Source organism: Castor canadensis, chromosome 1, assembly GCF_047511655.1.
Source record: "Castor canadensis chromosome 1, mCasCan1.hap1v2, whole genome shotgun sequence".
Taxonomy (NCBI): Eukaryota; Metazoa; Chordata; class Mammalia; order Rodentia; family Castoridae; genus Castor; species Castor canadensis.
The window spans coordinates 143,499,972-143,527,964 of record NC_133386.1 but is presented as its reverse complement, the minus strand read 5'-3'; the positions used below and the strand labels follow the sequence as shown (position 1 = coordinate 143,527,964).

At 35.9% G+C, this 27,993-nt stretch overlaps 1 protein-coding gene across 1 annotated transcript in view; it reads right to left on the bottom strand.

Moving 5' to 3' along the window:
- Positions 1-3,193: 3,193 nt before the first annotated feature.
- LOC141425747 (olfactory receptor 52E8-like) overlaps positions 3,194-27,993 on the bottom strand; it is a 31,511-nt gene continuing 6,711 nt past the window's right edge. The window contains 1 exon segment of the mRNA XM_074083277.1: positions 3,194-4,174. Coding sequence (XP_073939378.1) covers positions 3,194-4,174 — 981 coding nt within the window.

Genomic DNA, 27,993 nt, shown 5'->3' with positions numbered 1-27,993 from the left:
TGGCCCAGGCTTGTCTGTGGGGGAACCGCGGTACCGTGAAGCTCACCTGGTCCGCGTCTTCCCAAGCCGTATGGGCGCCGGCCACTGGCGGCCCGGGGGCCTCCTCGGTTGTCCGTTTAACGTGAAGTGGAGATTCTCTGCGCCGGCTTGGCAGGTTGGTGACTCCTACAGCGACGCACCTCTCCTTCTTTTCATATTTTTAAACTGAATGCTTGGTATTATGAAGAAAACTTGTCAGGATAGCTTGAGGCTATAGGTACCATTGCCCATCATACTGGTTTTACTTTGGCTCTGGTAAGCCTTTACAGTAAGAGCACATGGCCTCATTCAAATAAGGAACAGAGTTAATTCTAAACTAGGCTACATGCTTTAGGATGGTTGGCCTTTGCTGATTTACCTTCATGCCTTGAGTACTCCCTTGGTGGTCTGTTTCCTATATACCTTGGCAAACTCTCATCCCTTAAATACCAGTGCTTAAGCCTGCTCTATCTGTGATACAACTAAAGTGATCACAGTATCAGTCTCTATGAAAGCTCTTCTCAATTAGCAAATGCAAAGTGTGGAGTAAGGAAAAGCAGCACCTGAGACAGGCTTCGTCTTTCTTAGCTCTCTGTTATTTTCTGAGATCTTGACTTTCTTTTATGTTTGCTGATTTATTAGCTCTTCAATGCCTTAAAAACATATTTTTAAACATTCTGTCCAGTTTGTCCAATTATTTTCTTGCAAAAGCATTTATCTGAAATAAACTAGTTTATAATTACCAGAGTGAAATTTCATTAAGTACCGTTTCCTAAAAATCACATTATTATAATCAATTTATCCACAGTTATTTGGCTTAATTATACCTTTTACTGCTTTCCTGTTTTTTAAACTGCTTTCACATTTTTTCATATCTCATGAAACTCTTTTTTAAGTTTCTAATTTTTTTTGCTAGAATGTAGCTTAAATAGTTTCCCCCTTTGGGAAAAATATTTAGTCAAATTTTTCATTAGATTTCTGAAAATGTCTTCAAATTATCATTTTTCTGTTATGAATTCCTTTTTTGTGGGAAAACCTTTTTATTTCCCTTTTATCTTTATCACCTAGTTTTAATGGGCATGAATATAATAATAAACTATTGCATGTAATTAAAATATTATAGTTTCACTTAAATAAAAAACTTATTGTAGCCATTGTCAGGATATTGGAATGTATATGATGTATGCATATTATTATGCATAGAATATAAAGTGGGTACATTTTGTTTACATTTGAATACAGTGTGTTGCATTTTATATGTTTAATTTGTATTCTAGTATAATTTTGTCATCAAACATGAAATTGATTAGTTATCAATGTCAATAGAAGCATGCATTTGATTATTCTGATACAGTCTCAAAAATATTTTTTATTTATCTGTTATGAATTCTGATATGCTTCTTGCTATGAGCCAGTCTTGTCAGTGTATCCCCCTCTGGTTTGCACAGCACCACGTTACGTAAGGGTATATCTCATGCTTTTCCTAGAGGACAGAAGTCACAATCAGTCCACGCTGTCTCTCAGTGTACAAAAGGTGAAGAACTATTTGCCTATTTGCAATATGAGTATAGGAATATGTTTAGTATCCTGGTGGTTATCTCATGGTCTCTGCTCACTGCACTGATTGATCCTATAAATAATAATTGTAATAATAATTTTGTACTTTCTTGAAAAAAGTAGTCTAAAAGTGCTGTATTTAATTGTTTTAAGTTGGTTTGTATTTCCCAATAATGATAGATAGTTATTATTTTATTTCTTCTCTCCCATTTCAAGGTGGATTTGAAAAAGCCCAAAAAATACTTGTCCTAAAAATGTCTTTTATTTATTTATTTATTTATTTTATTTATTTATTTTTTTTCTTTTTCTTTTATTATTCATATGTGCATACAAGGCTTGGTTCATTTCTCCCCCCTGCCCCCACCCCCTCCTTTACCACCCACTCCGCCCCCTCCCTCTCACCCCCACCCCCTCAATACCCAGCAGAAACTATTTTGCCCTTATCTCTAATTTTGTTGAAGAGAGAGTATAAGCAATAATAGGAAGGAACAAGGGGTTTTGCTGGTTGAGATAAGGATAGCTATACAGGGCATTGACTCACATTGATTTCCTGTGCGTGGGTGTTACCTTCTAGGTTAATTCTTTTTGATCTCACCTTTTCTCTAGTTCCTGGTCCCCTTTTCCTATTGGCCTCAGTTGCTTTAAGGTATCTGCTTTAGTTTCTCTGCATTAAGGGCAACAAATGCTAGCTAGTTTTTTAGGTGTCTTACCTATCCTCACCCCTCCCTTGTGTGCTCTCGCTTTTATCATGTGCTCATAGTCCAATCCCCTTGTTGTGATTTCTATTGTACTTTTTGGTAACCTTGAATGTACTGCTTATCTACTTTGGCTATTTTATATATCCCCATTATATTTACTTTTCACACTCCAACAATTTTAAGGTTCTTTACAATCTGATTTTAGTTCCCGTTCCCTTTTCTACATTTTCTTTTTTGAGGTTCGTGAATAATTTCTTTTTTTCTTCTTATGCATTGCAATGTTCAAAGTCATTTAGTTAAAAACCATTATACAAGCAAAACAAATATTTTATATTTTCTTTCTGAATGTGACTAAATTCTGTTTTATGTCTTCTTTCTATCTCATGCTAGTACCTCCTTTCCTTATTTGAATGATCATTACCCAAATCACAGCTCTCCTGGGAGTGACATGTGACCTTTGTGAAATATATTATTACTACCAGAGAGAGATCTAGAACCAGACAGTTTTAGACCAAGTACTTCCTTCAGTAATTTAAAACACTAATCCTTCAGTGAGTTTAAAGTGCTTTTCCTTTAAACTTACTCTTCAATGACATCTTCTGTGTCGGGAGTCAATAGAAAATACACATATAAACCCACATAATTGCTGCCAATATTTCTTTTTGATACATATAAAAATAATTGATGATAGGCTGAGCATGATGGTGTACACTTGTAACCCCAGAATTTGGGAAGTTGAGGCAAGAGAAACACAAGGTCTGCATGGACTACATTGCAAGATCCTGTCTCAAAAAAAGAAAGAAAAGATATAGAAATATTGGCAGTAAATTTTGGTAAAAATAATTTTTTATTAATTTTTATCGCGAATTTCAGCCTATTTAGACCTTATACTTTGATAACATGAGCAAATCACCTCTCCTTCAATCTTTTTTAGTAAAGAGACTCTTTACCCGCTGTTGGATATGCTTGGTCCTGATTCCATAAATGATTAGGTTGAGGGCAGGAGGAATGACTACATAGAGATTAGTCAAGAGAATGTGGATATACTGAGGGATATTATGACCAAACCGATGACCAGGGAAGGAGAAAAGAGTTGTGCCAAAGAAGGCTAATATAACTCAGATATGTGAGCTGTAAGTATTAAGAGCTTTTAGTTGGGTGGCTTGGGAAGGGAGGTGGAATGCTGTGCATAAAATCTTAGCATAGGAGATAATGATAAGAATCACATCCAAAAGCAAGACAGAAATATTCCCAAGACCAAAGGAGACATTGGCACTGATGCTGGCACAAGTCAGACATGCCACTCCCATGTGCTCACAATAGCTATGAGGGATGATTCTATGTCCACAGTAGGCTAGCCTTACGAGGAGAAGAACAATGGGCGCAATCATGCATAAGCTTCTTAGAACCACAACTACAGCAATCCCACCAATGATTCTGTTGGTGAGAATCGTGGTGTATCTGAGAAGGTTGCAAATTGTCATGTAGTGATCTAAGCCCATGGTAAGAAGTACAATGCTCTCCATGACTATGAAAAAGTGGATAAAACAGACTTGAGTGACACAGAACCCAAAGCACAGCTCCTGAAGTCTGAACCAGGAGATGCCCAGCATCTTAGGGATGGTAGCAGTTGAGAGACTGAGGTCGGTCACTGACAACATGGCCAGAAAGTAGAACATGGATTGGTGGAGGCTATGATCAGTCCATATCACAAACAGAATGATAAGTTTTCCAACAAGAGCAACCAGGTACACGACACTCAAGGGAAAACCAAGCCAGAGCTGTACAGCTTCCAATCCTGGGATCCCCAGCAATAGGAAGGAAGAAGGGTGGGGCTGAGTGATGCTGGGAGAAATCACTCTTCTGCCAGCTGATGGTGGTTTTAAAAGGTGTTGCCAGTTCTTATTGGGGCAGTTCCTTCAGACTTACTTGAAATCTACAAAAATTCAGATTATGGAGTCCTGAAAGAAAGGATTGGTATTAGAAATAAACTTCTCTAAAGGGTTTTGATTCTTTCCTCTTCTTCCAGTTCTCCATAAACTGTCCTGGTAACACTTCTCACCTGTACCAAAAGTATTAGAGGCTGAGCTGCCAAATAGAAGTCAACACTGTATCTTTCCTAAAATTAGGGGTTTGGAGCAAGGAAATCTACTTACTTCTCTCTTCTTTAAGAAATAGACATGAGGAGAAAAAGAAAATTGATAATAACCACCACAATATTCATAGCTATCACTAATTTGATATCTACTGCATTATGTTTACCTTACATATGTTGTCTCATTTAATTATGCTCACATTTCTCTGATACACATTCTACTGGTATCTGGTTTTATAGAAAGGAAGTTTTAATTAACTTCTTATTGTTTATAAAGCTAATAAGCAGAGGAGTCAAGATTTGAAACCATTTTGAAACTAAGTTATGTGACATTGGTTTGGATCTGTCCTTATAAGCATGGCTAGTAGAAGGAGTGAAGGAATAGAGAAAGAAATAGGTCTAAGGAAGAATAAGAGGATCTAGAGGAAAAAATCCGCAAGATTTGCACCACTAGAAACTTTCCATAAAGACACTGAGACTATTAAGCTTTGATAATTATAACAGTGTGTAAGTGGGATAACTAAATAAACAAATAAAAGAATAGAGAAAGATAATGGAAAAGAATTTGGTTTAGAAGCAGATCCACACATTTAATAGTAAGTTAATTCCAGGTGAGAATGTAAGATAAGTTAGCAAAAAGAAACAATGATCTGTGATGTTTACTCCCGCTTGAAGTTTTTTTTCAAGAACCTGTTGGCTACTACCAACAGTTAAAAGAAATGTGACATCAAATCTGATTGTGGCCTGAACAGAGCTAAACTGTAGATGTGGTTGAATCAAGTCTCCAAGTCTCCAAGTTGATTGATACCATGTCATATCACTTAAAGTTGTATTCTTGTTCTTTATGGCATGACCAGCCTTTACTCTAAAATCTAGTATTTTCATTTCCACTTTAAAATTTTTTTATTCATTTATTCACATGTGCATACATTATTTGAGCCATTCCTCCCCCCGCCCACCACCCCCTCCCTTTCCCTCCCAACTCCCCTCGCTTCCAGGCAGGAGTTCTGCCCTTATCTCTGATTTTGTTGAAGAGAAGATATAAGCAATAATATGAAAGAAAAAGTGTTTTTGCTAGTTGAGATAAGGAAAGCTATACGGAGAGATTCCTAACATTGCTTCCATGTACAAATGTGTTACAACCCAAGTCAATTCATTTCTACCTGACCTTTTCACTAGTTCCTGATCCACTTCCCATATTGACCTCTGTTGCTTTAAGGTTTCTATATTAGTTCCACTTTCATGTTTTGGGTTTCCTAACTATCCCCATACCTCCTATATGTACTTTCCCCTTTCATATGACCCAAGTCCTACGACACTGCTTTATTTTCCCTAGATCTAAAGTCGGCATATGAGGGAGAACATATGATTTTTAGTCTTCTGAGCCTGGCTAACCTCACTCAGAATGATGTTCTCCAGTTCCACCCATTTACTTGCAAATGATTAGATTTCGCTCTTCTTCATGGCTGAGTAAAAGTCCATTGTGTATAAATACCACATTTTCTTAATCCATTCATCCATATTGGGGCATCTTGGTTGTTTCCATAACTTGGCTATTGTGAATAGCGCTGCAATAAACAGAGGTGTGCAGGTGCCTCTGGAGTAACCTGTGTTGCATTTCTTTGGGTATACCTCCAGGATTGGGATTACTGGATCATATGGCAGATCTGTGTTTAGACTTTTAAGAAGCCTCCATATTTTTTTCCAGAGTGGTTGCACTATCTTACATTCCCACCAACAGTGTATGAGGGTTCCTTTTTCCCCACATCTTTGCCAACCACTGTTGTTGGTGGTGTTGCTAATGATGGCTATTCTAACAGGGGTGAAGTGGAATCTTAGTGTGGTTTTGATTTACATTTCCTTTATGGCTAGAGATGGTGAGCATTTTTTCATGTGCTTTTTGGCCATTTGAATTCCTTTTGAGAAAGATCTGTTTAGTTCAGTTGCCCACTTCTTTATTGGTTCATTGATTTGCAGAGAGTTAATTTCTTAAGTTTCCTATATATTCTGGTTATCAGTCCTTTGTCTGATGTATAATTGGCAAATATTTTCTCCCACTCTGTGGGTGGTCTCTTTAGTTTAGAGACCATTTCTTTTGATGAACAGAAGCTTTTTAGTTTTATGAGGTCCCATTTATCTATGCTATCTCTTAGTTGCTGTGCTGCTGGGGTTTCATTGAGAAAGTTCTTACCTATACCTACTAATTCCAGAGTATTTCCTACTCTTTCTTGTATCAACTTAAGAATTTGGGGTCTGATATTAAGATCCTTGATCCATTTGGAGTTAATATTGGTATAGGGTGATATACATGGATCTAGTTTCAGTTTTTTGCAGACTGCTAACCAGTTTTCCCAGCAGTTTTTGTTGAAGAGGCTGCTATTTCTCCATTGTATATTTTTAGCTCCTTTGTCAAAGACAAGTTGGTTAATAGTTGTGTGGCTTCATATCTGGGTCCTCTATTCTGTTCCACTGGTCTTCATGTCTGTTTTTGTGCCAGTACCATGCTGTTTTTATTTTATTGCTTTGTAATATAGTTTGAAGTCAGGTATCGTGATACCTCCAGCATTGTCCTTTTGACTGAGTATTGCCTTGGCTATTCGTGGCCTCTTGTGTTTCCATATAAATTTAACAGTAGATTTTTCAATCTCTTTAATGAATGTCATTGGAATTTTGATGGGAATTGCATTAAACATGTAGATTACTTTAGGGAGTATCGACATTTTTACTATGTTGATTCTACCAATCCATGAGCATGGGAGATCTTTCCACCTTCTGTAGTCTTCCTCAATCTCTTTCTTCAGGAGTTTGTAATTCTTCTTGTAGAATTCATTCACATCCTTTGTTAAGTTTATTCCTAGGTATTTGATTTTTTTTGAGGCTATTGTAAATGGAATTTTTTCCATATATTCCTTCTCAGTTTGTTTGTTGTTGTATAGAAATGCTAATGTTTTTTGTAAGTTGATTTTGTATCCTGCCACCTTGCTATATCTGTTTATGCTGTCTAAGAGTTTTTGGATAGAGTTTTTTTGGGTCTTTAAGGTATAGGATAATATCATCTGCAAATAAGGATATTTTGACAGTTTCTTCACCTATTTATATTCCTTTTATTCCTTTTTCTTGCCTAATTGCTCTGGTTAGGAATTCCAGTCCTATGTAGAATAGAAGTGGTGATAGTGGGCACCCTTGTCTCATTCCTGATTTTAGGGGAAATGGTTTCAGTTTTTGACTGTTAAGTATAATGCTGGCTGTAGGTTTGTCATATATAGCCTTTACAATGTTGAGGTGCATTCTTTCTAGTCCTAGTTTTCTTAGAGTTTTTATCATGAAGTGGTGTTGGATCTTGGCAAAGGCTTTTTCTGCATCTATTGAGATGATCAAGTGGTTTTTGTCTTTGCTCCTATTAATGTGCTGTATTACATTAATAGATTTGCATATGTTGAACCACTCCTTCATCCCTGGGATGAAGCGGACTTGGTGTGGTAGATGATATTTCTGATGTGTTGTTGGATTCAGTTTGCCATTATTTTATTGAGGATTTTTGCATCGATGTTCATTAAGGAAATTGGCTTATAGTTCTCCTTTTTGGAGGTGTCTTGGTCTGGTTTTTGGATGAGAGTAATATTGGCTTCATAAAACGAGTTAGGCAGTGTTCCTTCCCTTTCTAGTTCATGGAACAGTTTAAGGTGGGTTGGTATTAGTTCTTCCTTAAACATCTGATAGAATTCAGCAGAGAATCCATCAGGTCCTGGACTTCTCTTTTTTTGGGAGACTCTGTATTGCTGCTTCAATTTTGTTTTGTGTTATAGATCTATTCAGGTGATTAATGTCCTCTTGGTTCAGTTTTGGATGGTGGTAAGTATCTAGAAATCTGTCCATTTCTTCAAAATTTTCAAATTTATTAGAGTATAGACTCTCAAAGTAGTCTCCAATGATTTCCTGGATTTCTGTGGTATTTGTTTTTATCTCCCATTTTGTACTTCTGATTTTACTGATTTGGGTTTTTCTTTCCTGATTTTAGTCAGGTTTGCCAGAGGTCTGTCAATCATTTATTTTTTCAAAGAACCAGCTTTTTGTTTCATTGATTCTTTGTATGGCTTTTTTGTTTCTATTTCATTGATTTCAGTCCTTATTTTAATTATTCCTCTCCTGCTTGTTTTGGGATTTGCTTGCTTTTGTTTTTCTAGGAGTTTGAGTTGTAGTATTAGGTCATTGATTTGAGATATTTCTGACCTTTTAATATATGCACTCATGGGTATAAACTTTCAAATTAAGATAGCCTTTCCTGTGTCCCAGAGGCTCTGGTAGGTCATGTTTTCATTTTCATTAACTTCCAGGAACCTTTTAATTTCCTCTTTATTTCATCAATGACCCACTGATCATTGAGCAATGCGTTGTTCAGCTTCCAATTGTTTGCATGATTTTTACTGCTGTTTTTCTTGTTGATTTCTAGTTTTGATGCATTGTGGTCAGATAGAACACATGAGATTATTTCTATTTTCTTGTGTTTTCTGAGGCCTTCTTTGTGCCCTAAGATGTGATCAGTTTTGGAGAAGGTTCCATATGCTGCTGAGAAGAATATATACTGTGCAGCAGTTGGATAAAATATTCTGTAGAAATCAGCTAGGTCCATTTGGTCTATGGTGTGATTTAGTTCTAGGATTTCTTTACTGATTTTTTGCTTGAATGACCTATCTATTGGTGATAGGGGGGTATTAAGGTCTCCCATTATCACTGTGCTGGAGTTTATATATGTTTTTAGGTTCTTGAGAGTATGTTTGATGAAATTGGGTTCGTTGATGTTGGGTGCATATAGGTTAATAATTGTTATTTCCTTTTGGTGATTTTAGCATTTATTAGTATAGAGTATCATTCTTTATCTCATTTGATTAAGGTAAGTTTGAAGTCTACTTTATCTGAGATATGTATTGCTACCTTTTCTTGTTTACAGGGGCCCCTGGCTTGGTAGATCTTCTTCTAGCCTTTCACTCTCAGCCAGTGCTTGTTTCTGTAGATGAGATGGGTCTTCTGTAGGCAGCAGATTATTGGATCTTCTTTTTTAATCCAGTTTGCAATTGGTGTCTTTTGATTGGGCAATTAAGTCCATTAATGTTTAGCATTAGTATTGATAGGTATGTGGTGATCCCTGTCATTTAGTTGTCTTTGTTGTTTAGGGGTTTGTGTGTAGCTGAATCAATGTTACTCTATTTTCTTGCCTTTTCTTCTCCTGTGGTTTGGTATTGCCTGCCCTTTCATGGTTTTGTTTGTTTCCTGTGTGCAGAATTCCTTGAAGAATCTTTTGTAGTGGTGGTTTGGTGGTAATATATTGTTTTAGTTTCTGCTTATCATGAAAGACTTTTATTGTTCCATCTATTTTGAATAATAGCTTTGCTGGGTAGAGTGTCCTAGGGTTGAAGTTATTTTCATTTAGTGCCCAGAAAGTGCTCTTCTTGCTTTGAATGTTTCCATGGAGAAATCTGCTGTGATTTTGATGGGTTTACCTTTGTAAGTTATTTATTTTTTCTCTTTTACAGCCATCAATATTCTTTCTCTAGTCTCTGTGCTTGTTGTTTTAATAATAATATATCATGGGGTAGTTCTATTTTGATCAAGTCTATTTGGTTTTCTGGAGGCTTTCTGCATCTGGATCAGCATAGTTTTCTCTAGATTTGGGACATTTTCTGTTATTTTGTTGAATGTATTACAAATTCCTTTTGCTTGCACCTCTTCTCCTTCTTCAATGCCCATGATTTTCAGGTTTGGTCTTTTAATGAGTAATGAATTCTTGCATATTCCTTTCACAGGTCTTGAGTTGTTTGATGAATAGTTTTCCAGTTTTTTCCTTTAATTTCCATTTTATCTTCAAGTTCTGAGATTCTGTCTTCCACTTGTTCTAGTCTGCTGGCATGGCCTCCATTGTGTTTTGTGTTTCTTTTTCATTCTTTTTTCTGAGGTTTTCCATGTCATGGTCACTTCCTCTTTAATATGGTCTTTTTTTGACTTTAATTCATTTATCTCCCTATTTATAGTGTTCTGTGTTTCACTCTGGTGTTTATTTAGGGCTCCTATGATTTCATTTACTTGCTCTTGTGTCTTCTCCTATTCTTTATTTTGGTGTCTTAACATTTCTTGAGTGCCTCTTGTACAATTTGGTTAACCAAATTGTATCATCTCCATGAAATTCTCAGTGATTGTTTGCAGGATATCTTCTTTAAGGTGTTCTTGTGGGCATCATTGGGTTCCATGGCGTCATTTATCTTTATTTTGTTGGTATCCAAAACTGGGAATCCATTTTCTTCATTTCCCTCTGAATCCTGTATTAAATTATTTTTTGGGGGGGAATGGTTTCCATCCCTTTTTCTTTTCCCATCATTCCTGTTGGTAATGTATAAGTGTTCTTGATAGGCTAATTGGTGGTTTCAATGACCTGTTTTCTTTCTCTGGGTTAAATTTTGTTTTTTGGCTGTATTGGGTTTTTAGCTAATTGTCTGTGCTGTTTCTGTCCCTGGTTTGCATGTAATTTAGTATTTACTAATTTACAGTGATAAAACAAAAAGACACCACCAAGAAAAACAAAACAAAACACCCCCCAAACCAAACAAAAAACCCAAAGAAATCAATAGGGAGAGATGTGCAAACAGACAAGAAACAAACAAACAAAAACTCAAGGTTCAGGACCAACAGAATTTCAGTCTTAGTTTAAGTTCTTATGTTACTCCTCCAGTATCCAGTCCTGGTGTTGGTATTTTAGCAGCTCTGTCTTAGTCTTGCCAGGTGGCTGGCCTGTGGGTAGTTTTTTTTTTTTTCAGCAGCTGCTGATTGGTCAGCTTGTCCACCAGTGAAGTGTGGCAGCTCTACAGTCTACTAGTTGTCCTGCTTTGGAATTGGCTTATCTCTGTGCTTGTTTAATAGGGGCTTGTGTCTTTTCCTTGCCCCCTTTCCCTGGGGCAAGGGCAAGGTCAGTGATTCATCAGCTGGCTGCCCCTATCAGCCTGATGTGATGGTTCAATGTTTGTTCCTCTATGCTGCAGAGCTGTCTGACTGTGGGTGCCCAGGGACTGAGCCCTGTAGTCTGTGCCTTTGCTCCTTCCCTACTTCAGGCAGCAGTTTATCACTTGCCCACTGTTGGCCCTCCTGCTGTTTGTTTACTGATTGTTCACACACGAGTTTGGCTCCTTGCCCCTCCTCTCTTCTCCAGTGAGTTTTCAGCAACCCCCACCCCTTCTGCTGTGTGCTAGTCTTCAGTTTTGTTGTTTATTCAAGTGGTTTTTTTTTTGAGGAGGAGATCAGTCTGTCCAGGGGGGTTGTGCTGGTTTATCCTCAGGGGTGGCTGAGGGATACTGCGTGATGCTTGCCTCTCAACTGTGTGGTCTGCTGAAGGTCTCCCAAGCACTTTTGGAGCTGGCGGGGTGGCTACCCTCCTGTTCTCTCAGTGTATCATGGCATGGAGAAGATTTCCATGGACTTGGGGTTCTGAGTTCCAAAGTTTCAACTCTCCCTTGTTCTTCACCTCTGCCAAGTGTGGCTCCAGTGTCAGCAAGATCCCTGATTCACTGAGCACATGCTGTCTGCGTCTGTGTCCCAGTTGCCATTTTGGATCCTCTTCTCCAATTCCACTTTTAATGAAAACACCCTTATCAGGTGTAACAAAGAATTCAAGAGTAAAGGACACACCTCTCTCTGGGCAAAGCCACATTTTTTATATTTGCCTTTCCTCTTCAAAGTTATTCTTTGCTATTGATATATCTAAGTTTTTTATGTCATGCTACATCTTGGACCCTGGACTCAAATGTAAATTCAGGTCTTTTGATAATAGAGTTTGAGTAATTTAATTCTTTTGAAATATGAAACATGAAGAATGAATAACCAACAGCTGAAGGTCATATTGTATCCTTTTCTATATCAGGGGATGTGTGCAGTCATTCTGAGTATAAAAAATTAAGCTTATAACTCTATCCTTTGTCTACTATGGATTTTTTTTTCATTTTCTTGTATCATGGAGGCAATATGATTAGGAAAATAAGCAAAATCACAGGATATGTAATATTTCTGGCACTGTGGCCTGGGATACAGTCCTGAATCTGTTCTCAACTTTCCAGCCTTAAGTAAGTTACATCATGTTCTGAGCTTCAGCTTCATATAGAAATAGGTTCAGCACTATCTACTGTATTATTACATGGTGTAAGCAAAGTGCATGTACGTCTGAAAAATATCAGCAATGGCCAGCAAGTATTTTTTTCCCCAATGTTTTCCAATTTATTCCTCTTTATATTTCTCCCTAGACCATTAAAATGCACCACTTTATTCTACACTCTAGTGATCTAGGTTTAACTCAATTTCTGTGAACCCAAATTCCAGTCCTAAGCATACATTGCAAAGACTTACCATGATGCTTCCTCTGTTTTAGGGAGTTATATAATAAGTGTGCCTTTAGCCCTTAAATATATATATATTTATTGGTGTTCTTTTAAAGCCGTTTATATTTACATACAATAAATAAACCCTGAGGGATGTTAGCAAAATGTGTCTGTGCTGAGGTCTCCAGGCACCAGAAGTCTCCTACTAAAGTGAGTAGTTCCCCTTAGTCATTGCACCAGCTGAGGAGAAGCGCTAGAGAAATCTTGGTGACCATTCTGTGTCTTACTTGGTCTATTATTGTATTTCACATAGTAATTATGGCAAGTCTAATTTTGTCTTTTGCCTTCCTCCTTTTCTTTTTGACAGTAGTGGACTTGAACTCAGGGCCTTGTTTGCTAGGCAGGCACTTGAGCCATGTCTCCTGCCCTTTGTGCTTTTCTTGGACCATGATCCTCATATATGCCATATGCCTATATGCCAATCCCGTATGCCTGGGTTGGTCTTGAATTGCTATCCAACTAATCTCTGCCTCCTGAGTAGCAGGATTATAGGCGTGCTTCACAACCATCATTCTTCTTTCTTATCCTTCTCTCTGTCAGTCTGTGGATTACTTGGTCTTAATCCTCTGGGCTATTGGGCATGTATATAACCAGTAACTTTAAGAAAAATTATACATGTATTTTATATATATATATATATATATATATATATATATATATAGTGAATTTTGCCTTTTTAAAGTTTGTAGTTTGGTGGCACTTAATGCATTCACAATGTTATATGATTATTACTATTATTAGTTCCTGAAAATTTCAGCACTCCAGAACTAACTGCTGTATCCATTAAGCAGTCACTCCCCATTCTTCCCTCTGTCCAGCTTCTGAGAACCATGGCTTTGCTTTCTGCCTCTATGGAGTTTCTCTGATAACTTATTCCAGATAAGCTCATAAAGATGGAGGAATGCATTTGGTAGCCTTTTGTGTCTGGCTTCTTTCACTTGGCCTAATGCTTTCAAATTGCATCCATACTGTAGCATGCAGCAGTATTTTATTCCTTCTATGACTAAATAATACCCCATTATACAGATAGGTCACATTTTGTTTATGCATTGACCAGCTGGTGGATATTTGGATTGTTTCCATATTTTGGCTATTATCAATAGTGCTTCTATGTATATTTTGGTACAAGTTTTTTTTTGAACACCTGTTTACAAATCTTTGGGGTAAATACTAAGTGAAATTTGAGGCCTTAAGATAACTCTATGTTGGACTTTTGGAGGAAATACTGAACCATTTTCTATAGTGACTATGTAAATTTAAATTCTCACAAGCTCTGTATGAGGGTTCCTACTTCTCACATTCTCTCCAACACTTGTTTTACAGCTTTTAAGACTATAACTATCCTCCTGATACAGTGGTACCTCACTGTGTTTCAGATTTTTAGTTTCCTAATGAATAATGAATGATGTTGAGCATATTTTAGAGGGTACATTGACCATTTGTATATATTTAAGGAAATGTGTATTAAAGCCATTTGCTCATTTTTGCATGGTAGTGGGGATTGAACCCAGGCCTTCATGCATGCTAGGCAAGTGCTCTATCACCTGAGCCTCACCACCCCCAGAATCCCCCATTTTTTGAGAGAGGGATTTGTTAATTTTGTCTGGGATGGCCTTGGAGTTGCAATCCTCTTGATTATGCCTCTGGAGTAGCTGGGATTACAGGCATGTGATACCATGCCCAACTTCTTTTACTCATTTTTTACATTGCTGAGATTTAAGGATTCATTATATATTCTGAATACTAGACTCTTATAAGATATTTGATTTTCTAATAATTTATCCTACGCTATATTTGCATTTTCACTCTGTTTTAGTATTATTTTTTTTGATCCTGATCAAGTTCAACATATTTATTTTATTGCTTTGTTTTTGTTGTCTTATTTTAGAAACCAAATCTAAGGCTATGTGTTACTACTGTGACATGTTTTAGTGTTTTGTTATATTTCTGTCTTTGTTCTAGTTTACTCTAATTTTTGCATATAGTGGAAGCTTAGGGTCCTTTTCATTCTTTTCTTTGTGGATACAAATTTTCAAAGGAATTATTCTTTTCCCCATTGAATGATTGTGACACTATTGAGAAAAGTCAATTTATCATAAACATGCGATAAATTTATTTCTCAACTGTCAATTCTACTCTATAATTTGTATTTCTGTTCTTATGTCAGCACTAAAATTTTTTGAATATTGTATTTTGTAGTAAGTTTTGAAATAGAAAGTATGATTTCACTGCAATTTCTTTTCATTTTCACATTATTTTGGTTATCCAATGACTTGCTATTTCATGAAAATTTTATTTTATTTTATTTTATTTTTATTTGGTTTGCAAGTATTTGTTTTTATAGTCCTGTTAATCTGGAATGGGAATCATAATGTCTTGGGAACTTCAGTGGAGTTTATGTAATAGACTCTGGAGAATTCTTTTCTCAATCTCTTTCTCCTTTTACTGAGACACTGAGAGATTTTTCAGTGATCCCCTGCTTCTCCCTAATTTTCTATTCATTTAGTAGCACTGATAGAATGTATTGGACTTATTTCCAAATTATATTGCTAAACTCCTGGGACTTTATGGTTTATCTCCAATCCAGTCCCATCTCAGTTGTTTTATGTCTAATCCAAGAGAAAGCAGGAAATCAGCGAAGAGTTGCAACCAATAACATTATTTAACTGGGAATTAATGCTTTGACTTTTTGTGCTGTTACTGGCAATATTAGAATTTGTATAATGACTTGTATAAGAACTTTTACATGTGTTTTCATTAATGTTGTTGGATTCTGAGGATGGTCCTACAAAGCATATACTTCTCCTCTTTTTGTACTGAATACACTATGTTTGAGAAAGTTCAGTGATCTAGTTAAGTTTCATGTTTAGTAGAAATAGCATTTTATGCTAAATAAGTTTACTACAAAGCAGGATCATTTTCTCTCATCCCAGGGAGTTTCAGAACTGAACACAATGCAGAATAACATTGAAAATTTCAAAGTAGCTGTTAAGGGAACAAGTGGCTTCCAGAATTCTTAGAGTAATAATAATAGTTTACACTAATGTAACATAATATCTCCCTATTATGAATATGATATATATAGAGATTGTTGATAATACTGCAGAGACATACACTCACATCGTGCTTACCATACTCCTACTTGACTGTTGCTACAAGTTCCACATGCAGGTAGAGAAGCAGACAGAAGTCAGAAATTAAAGTAATACTAAAAGGAAGTAACAGAGCTTTGTCATAACATGAAATAAGCATCCCTAATTAAATATTTAATTAATTTTTCTTACTATACAAATGATAGTTATATAATACTCTTGTATATGCCATATGTAAAACAATATTAAGATATAAATTTATATATACACTCAATATACTATATATACATGTTTTTGTGTATGCGCACACTTACACATATATATTTTAAACTTCTACCTTGTACCTCACATGATTTTTTGAGCAATAGAAAGATGGAAAGATCCAGGCATGGTGTTGCATGCCTGTCATCTTAGCACTTGGAAGACTGAGGCAGGAATATTACAAGTTTGAGTTCATCCTGTTTCAAAACAATCAAGCAAGCAAACAAAGACTTAGTCTGTGTGGAAGCATTTTCACTGGGACATATGAAGTAAGAATTTTGTTCTAAAATAGTATAGATCAATAAAACTTTTCCCCTGAGTATTTGCAAGGTATGTAGTTGTTAACAGTTCCATTCGAAAAAGACTTAGAAAGTTTGGAGAAAAATGATTTTAGAAAGAAGGCCTTGAAATTTGCCTTGTATTGCTGCTTTGTCTGCCACTTACAGAGTCAAGGCAGAGCTCAGCAGGCTTCATAGGTAGTATGTTGAGAAAAGAGCAAAACAAAGATACTTTAAGACACCACATTGAAATTAGTCATCCTGCTTCTTATTTAGTTCATTTATTTGCTTCCTCATTATTTTACATTTAAAAACATTTGAAGGTCAAATAAAGATCATATATATTCAAGGTGTGCAAAGTGATGATTTGATATATGTGTACATTGTTTAATGGTTACCATAATTAACAAGTCCATCAACACCTGCACTGCACTACATTGATCTCCAGAAAATGTTCATCTTATAAATGAAGTTTTCACCCATTGCTCAGCAGCTCCCCAGTCCTTCTCTCTCAGTTCCTGGTAACCACTGTTCTTATTTCTGCTTTACAAATTCAACTTTTTTAGGTCATATAGTACTATTTAACACATTGAGATTTGGGAGGGGTTGGGTGTCACCTTAGCACGGTCTAGGCAATCCTGATACTATACTCATAGAGAAAGCACTGCTCAGTCTCTCTCTCCTTCTCCCTCTGTCCCTCCCTTTATCTCTCTCTCTCTCTACCCCCCCCTCTAACAATAAAGGACAAGAATGTAAACCAGGTCATATTAAGGGGAGGGTTTTAGTAGGAGGGAGAGGGTAAATGAGTAGGGTAAAGGAGGGTGAATATGGTTGATGTATTTCCTACACATGTATGACTGTGGAACATTTGAACCTATTGAAACCATTTTAAGAAGGGGAAGGGAGAAGAGGGAGAATAATGGAGGGGATAAGCCATGCTGGGATACATAGTATGTATATATGGAAATGTCACAATGAAACCCCTTGGACAACTATTATAAAACTTTAAAAAACAAAACAAAACAATTCTGAGACTGCTGATGATTATACAGAGCAGCAGATATTCTCATACATAGGCAATACTGACATATTCTAGCCAACAACCACTAGGAGTACACTTACAGTAAAAAAAGAGAAGAGTTTATTATTTCCTGTAGGAAGGGAGACCACACGTAATGATGAAATGATGGTGGCTTCAGTAAGAGGGTGTGAGGAAGAGTTTGATATTTATTTGTCCTTGTTTTGGGGTAGTTTACAAAAACAAGCAGTTTTCAAAAGAGAGGCTAAATCTATTATTCAAAATCGTAATAATTTTTATACAGAGAGTTGGAGACAGAGGGGCTAAAGTTTTATTTAATAAGATGACTATAGTTACTCATGTCATCCAGAAGGACACCTTTATTTGGCAGTGTTATTGTTTTTGTCTCTGCTGAAACACTATCATGGAAAAGTATATTGTTTTTATTTCACTTCATTACCATGGACATAAAGTGATTAATGCTAATATTTTGTGAAATTCATCAATGCCAAAATGATAATGACAGACCAGACAGTTCTTAAAACCTTTTTTTCTTGTAAGAAAGCCAGTCTCCATGATTGTTCACTTATTCAGGCTAGACACATATTCTTTCTGTAATGTTCCCAAATAATGTTTCCATTTTTCTTGGCAGTTTTTACTATGCCACCTTCTAATCTCATTCTAAAGGAAGTTGATTTAGAAAGTCTAGAAAACTAATGGCTCTCTTAATTTCTGTAGGTCTAAAATTAAAACTTAATTGAATATTTATAAGTGGTTAATATTATCCATGGAAATAGCACATAACTTCTTGAAGGAATGAATTACAAATGTGAAGCATATCTGATCACAAAACTTGAAATAGACACTAGATGTTAACCCTCAGTAATCATAAGTAGAATTAGTCTATGTTGGAGGAGTTTTTCCTCCTACTTCGTCAAGTCTGTTTTTCTAAATATGGACACCTCTTGAATTCATTCACAGGTGTAATTCTTTGACCACAGATTTTGCAAGTCTCTAGCATTATCCTTTTGCCTTTTTCACAATCTTACTTGTTTTGATATGTTAGTGTGGAGTAAATAGTGATGTTTGCTGAAAACATGTTGACTTTGTAAAACATGCATAACTCAGATTTTGGAAAACATGCAAGTAATAAACTTTTTCACTGATGCCATAGAGTACAATAAGCAGCAATTTCTAGGAAAATAATGTTATGCATTAATAAGTCCCTTGGTATTTTACTTTTCAGTTCTGGTTGACTGTCATGATCACCTTCTTTTACTAATCTCTCTCTACAATGGCTGACCTACAGTCTCTCTGTTACATCACAGGCCCATTGATGGCCCCCTTGTCAGGAAAGCTTCTGATCAGAATCATCTTCTTTATGCATCCACAGTGCCCTTTTATAAAGTTTACAGTTTTCCTTCTCATTTCTCCATCCTTGGCTGCCACATACATTGTGTGATTCTATTCCTACCCTTCTTTGTATCCATCATTAATTTCTGTTTTTAAATTATTGTTATACTGGGGGTACATTGTAACATTCACCAGAAGCTCTTAATATATATCAGAGTTGAATTCCCTCTATTCATCATTCTCCTTTATCACCCTTCCTCCTACTCCTGGAATAGTTTCAACATGTCTCATTTTCCCATTTTTATTACTATCCTTCTAACATGAGGACTTTTGACCAGGAATTAAAATGAATAATTACCTGTATAGTCAGTCATTCATCAACAAACATGCTCTGGGTGGCAGCTGTATTTTATATTCTGTGCTAGAGATAATGGTGAACAAAAGCACTTTGTCCCCTCCCTCAAATGTTCATGAAGGTTACAACTAGCCGGGAATTCAGACATTGATTAACTAGCTACACAAAGTGTCATATAGTACAATAAGAGGGTCCTGGAAGAGAATATTATAAGAAAATGCACTATGTTCAGTAAAAGCTTTTCTGAAAATTAGTCACTAACGTACAGCCTGGAGGATTGATAGGAGGAAGATGCTGGTTCCTCATTTCTATTTCTTATACCTATTTTGGGATGCCTCCAACAGGTTCATTTCTGTTTTTAGAGAGGACTCCTTCAACAGGCACATTTCCACATTTAGAGATATGACTTTCCTCTCTTTTTTCTCACAAGGCCATGTCTCTCTTAATCTTAAAGTCTTCTTTGATTTCTTATGATCTCAAGTTCATTGTGTATTTGTGATTTCCTGTCTTCCTTACCACCTAGAAAGATGTCAAATTTCCTATTATTAATACTTTTTCAGTCCCTTCAAAGGGCGATTCCTTCTGCATTATTATCAAGAACCCAGTCATCCTTGGTTCCCCTTCTTTAGAAATGTAAATTTAGATCAATTATATTAGGAAAATATATAAGAAGTAATACAGAGTAAGGAGGAGTAAATTTGGAGGGAATCTTTGGAGTATTGATTATAATGTAAATATAGCACAAGAAATTGAATAAAAGACTAAATTCTTGGCCTGGGAATTGGCTCAAGGGTAGAGTGCTGCCTACAAAGTGCAAAGTACTGAGTTTACACTCCACTACCACCAAAAAGGAAAAAAAAATAGCAAAAGGACTAAATTCTTGAGCCTAAACAAATGTGCAGGGAATAAGTACATTTATTTATGCCTTAGCAATACAAAAGCTCAGGGCTGGGTGACTGTGACACAGAAGCTTCAGGTTGAGGATGGAGGCATCCATTTCCAATACAGACATGCAACAAAAGACTTTTATTCAGGAACTGTATTCAGGTCAGGCTCAAAGCTCTCAATACCTGTGGTTTTCATGTGTGTGATCTTAGCTTTCTTCCTTTCCAGCCTTTTTCTCATTTCTGACTCATCGAATTGGCCTCAATAGTCCACATTGTATCCACACCCTCTTGGCTAATTTATATGTGATCATCCCCTCTCTGCTCTGGACTCTCTTACACCATAGAGTAAGAATCAAGCAGATCTGGGATTGGGTGTTGATAATCTTCCTTTTTTAAGGAAGTTTGACTATGAACATTTGATTTGGAGACAGTCTTCCAGTCTTTTTCCTTTGTAATCCTAAAAAAAAGGGAAACTTACATGTCATTAAGCTTAAATGGAATAAATGCTTTATGGAATTTAATGTTAAATTGAACATTAGGGGTCTTTTGGTGGTACTATGGTTTGAATTCAGAGCTTCGTGCTTGCTAGGCAGGTTATATACCATTTGAATGTTGCCTCCAGCCCTAAACACTAAATGTTTTTTTTTTATATGCAATTTCAAACTGAAGATAATGTTACATAGCAAATATTTGTTCCTAAAGTAACTAAAATTATTGGTACATAAATAGGTATAATTTATTTCCATAATGAATATTAAAATCATGTTCCAGGGATAAAATCTTACTGAAACTCAAGTACTATTATATAGTATTTCTGTACAGAATTCATTAATTATGGTATAGGAATTTGATGCTGCCAAGGACTATCATAGCAGCAATGGATTGACTAGACAATACTGCAAGATGTGGGTCCAGGAGTCCCAGGCAAAGAAATCAAACACAACTCTATATTCTTGCATGAAGAGTTAGCTCCCATCATTATGTCACCATAGGGAAAAAGATGATCAGTAAAGCACCATAGGCATCATTTTATTATCCATTTTTACAACTTTTAAAATAGCATCTGCAGCAATTATTGAGGGTCAAATATCTAAAAGAATCTTTGGATTTAAATTAGTTCAAAGTAAGGTACAATGGAGAAAGAAAGAGATACAGTGTGTAAACATGGAGAAATCAAAAGACTTTCAGGTGTAGCTACTGGGATGCCTCACTTGCACAGAATGAGCTTTGTCTTTGTAGTGAACTACCAAAAAGTGCAGATATCTTTGTCTCAGCCAAATGAAGGCCTAAGTTTATTGAGATCTTTTAAAGCTTCCTTTTTGAATAACTACTGAGTCTTCCTTACTTTCATCTAATTAGTTGAAAGCCTAAATAGAACAAAAGTTGAAGTCCAGTTCCAAGAAAGAATGAATTCTGTCAATTTCAAAGTATGTCTATTTCAATTACACATTCCAGAAAGAGCAAAACAACAACAACAAAAAATCCACACAAGCTAGGCTCAGGGATCCTCGAGGTCCATTGTGAGAGAGACTTGACTTAAACCTCTACTAGTCATCTGGTGTCCATAAACCCCTACTCTGACAATACGGGTTTCAAAAAATCTTGGTTGTACTGGGGTTTGAATTCAGGGCCTTGCACTTGCTGGGTAGATACTCTACTACTTGGGCCACATCCCCAGAAAAAAATTTTAAGTCTTGTTTTTAATACACACGAGTAAGAAAATGAAAAATGCAAGCCCTATCCTGGAATAAAATACTTGCAACTCATTTCAGACAATGGGTTTGTATCTTTACTATACAAAGGACATTTATAAATCAATAATAAAAAGACAAAGACCCTAATTGAAAAAACAAAGATAAAATTTTAATAGATATTTCATAAGAAGATAAACAGCTAGTAAGTGCATGAAAAGGTGCTCTTTGGGAAAATGAAAGTTGAAATTATGAGATTCCATTCCACACCTATTAAAATGGCTAAAATGCAATGATCCCCTTTACATAAAAAAGCCTGGTGGGGGAGGGGGGCAGGGTGGAGAAATTACCCAAACAATGTATGCACATTTGAATAAATGAACAGCAACAACAAAAAAAGCCTTCTTTAATATTGGTAGGCCATTGACTATAAGATGTAAAAAGATCTATATTCATATTTTGGATATTTTAATCTAATATTTAAATATAAACATATTGACTGAACATTCCCAGAGGGTTTCTATTTAATCTGTAAGGATATTTGGACAACCAGCTAAAATTCCCAATTTAAATCATTAATGTAGTCTTTATTTCCTTACTCATTGTACCTGGGAATTAGACTTTTACCATGCATATTTACTTATTTGTCTCCTTTATGTAGTTGTTTAAAGCCAAATATATAACTAAAAGAAATAGAAAACAGAACTTATACCATTCAATAATAGGAAACAGAAATAACCATTGTTAATATTTTAAATACCATTCATTGCATGTTAACAATTTAAAAAAGATAATGCAAGCACCAAAAGTGCTCACCAAACTCTCTCTCTATATATACATATATATAGTAAAACTATACATAGTAAAAACAATCTCCCTCACCTCATTGACTTCTGTTTCTCTGGTTCCTATTCTCAGAGACCACCTCTGGTAATGTTTATCAAGAGTTATTAAAGCATATTTATCCATCCTTCAGCAGCTACCTATGACCTTATTTTATTGATATTTGACATATTGTTACATTTTTCCCAATGTCCGCTCTTATAAATCTTTGCCAATAGAAATGATAAAATGTCACCTAGGCTCAAAGAGGTAATTTTGTGTCACTAAGGGGGCATCTGACAGTCACTGAACACATGGAATTCAGCACCTAACAAGCAATCTGATCTGTAGCAAGCAGCGATGAAGGTAGGGCATGCAATTGTTCTGTGCCTGGACTATATCCTGGCACAATTAGCACTGACATTTAAATGGATGAATGTGTGGATGGCTGGCTGAGGACTAGTCTGCATAATATGTAACATAAATTGGAATTACAAATGGAGACTTTGATTGCATCAAGGATTCTAAAGTAAGTTCCTAAAATAATTGAGAAGTCTTATAAAATATAATATGGGTAGGAAGTTGATTGATTCTCTAAAGGTTGGCTCACATAAATAGAGTTAGCCTCCTGCATAGCTCCATAAAAATTGGATACAGATGAATATTTAAGGCAATTAGTTTTGGTAAAATTATAAGGTAAGAGATAAAGTTACGGATGTATCATGTTGTGTAAATTGGAAGTGAAATGTTTGGATCTCAGTGGGGAAGGGCATAAGATCCTCCAACTCTGAATGCTGAGGTTATAGAAAGAATTAGGGTCTTTTCTGCCTTGCAGACCAGCTGGAGCTTCAGATCAGGCATTTAGGCATTTAAATTTCTGCTATGCTTTTTTTTTCTTGTTCTCCTTTCTTTATTTGTTCTCAGGTAACTTTAGTGGATATCTTAACCCATGTCAATAAAAATCCAGAAAGATTTCCAATTACTTCCCATTTGTCACTTTGTTTTCTTCTTTGACCTACTTCGCTGTGTATCTTAAGACCTGGAATCTTCATCTCTTTTGGTCTGAACTAGATATGATGTTTGGTTCATACCAGAAAGCCATATTTATTTTTTTAGCAATTACAGTAGTGTGGTATTGGCACATCAATAGAAATGTAGATGAGCAAGTCTAGAAACAGATCCACCTACATATTAAAACCTGATTTACAATAAAAGTATTATGTCATTGCAATGTGAAAAAGATGGACTTTCAAAACTATTGGTTCTGAGTCACCTAAAAAAATTCATACAGAAAATTAATTACATTATTTCACACGAGATATTAAAATAAATTCTAGATGGAACATAGGCCTACAAGTAAAGGTAAAGTAATATATAATGTTGAAAGCAACATAAGATAATATAATATCATCATGGCATTGGATTAGTCAAAGATTTCTTCAATAGGACACAAAAACACTATCTTTAATGGGAATATTGATTAGTGGGCTTTATTGAAAATGAAATTTTGAATTCCTTAAATTCACAAATTAATGAAAAAGTAATCAAGATAGCTGGTGAAAATGTACGAGACATATATCTGAGAAGAGACACATTAACAGATGGTACAAATTGCTTTCATACATAGGCATGGTGGCTCACACTGCAATCCAAGCTACTCGAGAGGCTTTGGAAAGGTCACAATTAGTGGTAAACCTGGGCAAAATGTTAGCAAAACCCTGTCTCAGGAAACAAGCTGGGATAATGATGCACATTTGTAAACTCAGCTATGCAAAAGATATAGGTAGGAATATTGTGGTCCTAGGCTGGCCTGGGCAAAAGATATAAGACCTTACCTGAAAAAATAAGAACTGGAGGTGTGGCTCAAGTGGTAGAATATTTGCATAGCAAGTGTGAGATTTTTGAGTTCAAACACCTGTATTGCCAAAAAAACTGCTTCTCATAATTTTGTATGAAAAAGACAGATGACCCAACTCTAAAGCAATGATCGCAAATCGCAAATGGTGTCCACTAATGAGGACATACAAATGAGCAATAACTATATTTTTCATAATAGCATTAGAAATCAAGGAAATGCATATTAACACCACAGCACAATAGTATGCATACCCAGCAAATGTCACCAAATAAGTCAACATCCATTCCCCAAATCCCCTCAAACTAATAATGCTGGTAAGGATGTATAGTAATTGTAATTCTTGCACACAATTGGTGAACTTGTAAATAGTATACAAGTTAGAAAACTCTTTGACACTTTCTACTAAGGCTGAAGTTATATTCTTTTATCACCCAGCAACAACTTTCAGGGGTTGACATTGACTGTAAATGACTCTCTAACAACATCTACAGAAATATTCGTAACAACTTTATTCATAATATTTAAAAAGTAGATAAATCTCAAGTATGTCTCCAGAATAGACATCTGAATTTAGTATATTTATAGAATGGAATACAATAAAGAAAAGCAACAAATTTCAGCCATATGCAATCATGAATGAATCTCAAAAACATAATTTTTAGCAAAAAACATCACAAAATGCACATATGATTTAACAGTTAGTATGAAATTCACAAATATCCATAATAATTGGATCAGAAAAATTATGAACGCTGGGAGTTACTGGCTGTTAGGGACATGAAGACCTATTCTGTGTTGACAGTAATGCCACATATTTTGGTCTGGGTAGTGATCACATAGGTTTATGGCTGTCCATAAAATGTGCACACCACTAGGCTAATTCCTTGTAGGGTACTTCCCAATAGAAATAGTTTGGTCACACCAAATCAGCATATCAGTACCATTCTGGCAGCCCAATATCTAGTAATCTCATGGAGTAAAGACTGACCATCCAGTAGAGTGAACCTGAATTTTGGGCCACTACCCTAAAATCAAGATCAGCCAATAGGCCCTTGGACAACTGCATAGGCTCAGGTCCAGGAGCTCCTTGAAGCATCTGTGTGACTACATGAATGAGGGTAGAGGGTTGTAGAGTTTACCAAAGATAAGGGCCCTAAATGGGAGAAAAGGGATGAAGACTCTTGAGTTAGAGGATGGGTTTGAGTCACTAGAAGAAGACTTAAGGTATTCCAAAGTGCAGGACTTTGCATTGTTTTACATTTGTAAAAATCCATCGAGCTGTGTGTGTAAGATTCGTTCACTTTGCTTGTATGTGCTATACTTGAATTTTTGGAAAGTAAGAACATCCATTATTAAGTCCTTCCTCTATCAATAATAAGATAAAATGAATAAATACAAACCAAATATGTGTCATTTCCCAAAACATATAAAAGGGGGCATGTTACTGAGACCCATCTGAGAAGCCATAAGAAGCACAATTTGGAAAAGGCTGAGCATTACAAGATGCTTAGCAAATGATGAATGAATGAATCACTAAATTTCATGAATCTGAGAGTAATTACTGTAATAAATCTGAGAGCATTAGATTTGACTTTGAAAAATACAATCTATATGTATAAGAGTTACCTATTTGGGGATGTCCATTCCCAGAGACCCTACCACTAAGCTTCACCTTTACTTGAGCAGCATTAAACCCTTGAAAGAGTTGTCTTTATTTACAATAACAGAAGCAAGATAATATAATTGGACATGCATGATATAGCCTGGGGAAATAGTGAGTAAAAACATTGCTAATGCGTGTAAATGGCACTGAAATATCAGTGGCTGTGGACAGATAAGTAGGTTTACCTAAGCAGCACACCAGAGTGATTCATGTAAAGATGCTAGAAATTCTTCCATTTATCATCAAGTGCAGGTTAGTAAATGCAATATGGAAAGCTGAGTACTCAGAGAGGAATGGAAGAAGAAAAACAACAGGAAGAATAGCAAAGAGCCAAATCCTTTACTGTTATATGTGACATGACAAACAGCATGGACCAGTCTCTCAACATTCTTCCAACATTAATTAAATTTATGACTCATCTGTAGTCAGTTTTCATGATATTATGTGGGAAACCATCTATCTATCTAGGTGGGCAACCTTCAGGGAATCTGAAAGACTAACCTTTACTTATTAGTTTATTCACTTACTTCAAGGAGTGACATCTATTTGTCATGCCAATTTAATCAAAAACTCAGGTCATTTGAATCCATAAGGCTGAGAGTATGGCGACTAACATATTTGAAGATGACAATTGAGGGTAGATGATGAAGAATGGACTCATGGTCTCCCTGTGGTGCAGTTTATATTCAGGGTGTGTATATCATTAGCAATGCTTCATTGAATTCTTCACAGTGAGCAGGCACGAGTAAATGCAATTTGTGTTTCCAGTAGATTAATGTTCTCAGACTCTGTGGAAAATATAAGGCATGTGATGTAACGACAAGATAAAGTTCAAGCTGTAGTATAAGAGTGGTGCAACAAGAGTAAAAATACAACAAACAAATGATAAAATGCACCACAAAATTTAGTTTTCTCCATTCCCTCTTAGGGATTTTTTTTCCTACAAGAGCTGTTTTCGTTGACTTGTGGGATGCTCTGGTTGGCATGTTTGAAAAGAAATAAAGAAATAAAATTTGGGTTTCAGATTAAAAAAAGATAAATGTCTGGAAATCATAATGATAAAGGGACATCTTCCCAAATGCTTTAATTGGTGTATAGTGAAGTTCACAATTAGAATTCAATGTCTGATTTGGTGACTAAGTCAGGATCCTGGGGAGAGTCTTTAGTATATGATTCTCTCAAGGTTGCAGTAGATTCAATCCTAATCTCATTGAGATCGAGTATAATTTTATAGTGCTCAATGTCCTTATCTTCTAGATGTTTTACACTGTCCCTTAACATTCTCAGCATGCCATATAAGAAATGATAAGTATTTGAGCACCAATTCTGTTGACAGTGATAGAGAGGTCCCTTAAATCCCAGTTTTCTCTTTTCCCCATAAAGCAGGATTGGGAATAAAATAAATGTCACATTAGTCCACTTAATCAGGAAAGTTTGCCTGTTAGTTCAATAAACTCACTTAGCTCCCTTAGAAGTTACAAACTTTATGATGGTTGAAGATGAGTAAATCACAGTAAAGTGGTTACAAGTACCATACATTTTAAGCTTCTTTATGTTCAAAGTTGATGAGGATAACTAGTACTTCAGCAATAGTACACTATTTAAGCATGATTCTCCATCTCTCAGGAAGGAAGTCAGAGATTCACTTACTTCATCTGTTATGGCATGCAGATATAAAGTCATTTGGTCAGGTGTTCCATGCATTTGAATTTCTAAATTGTAATTATTTCCACAAAATAGAATATTCTTTGTTCTTTCATATCTAGTTACTAGTTAAGTTTGTCTCTCAATAGAATCTGTTATCTCTTGATCAACTCCCTCCAAAGCCACTAAAAATAACCATAGATTATTATCTGTGTTTAGAGTAATATCTTCAGAGGGTTGCCACTGGGGAATCACACACGGTAGAAAACAAATCACCACAAACATTATA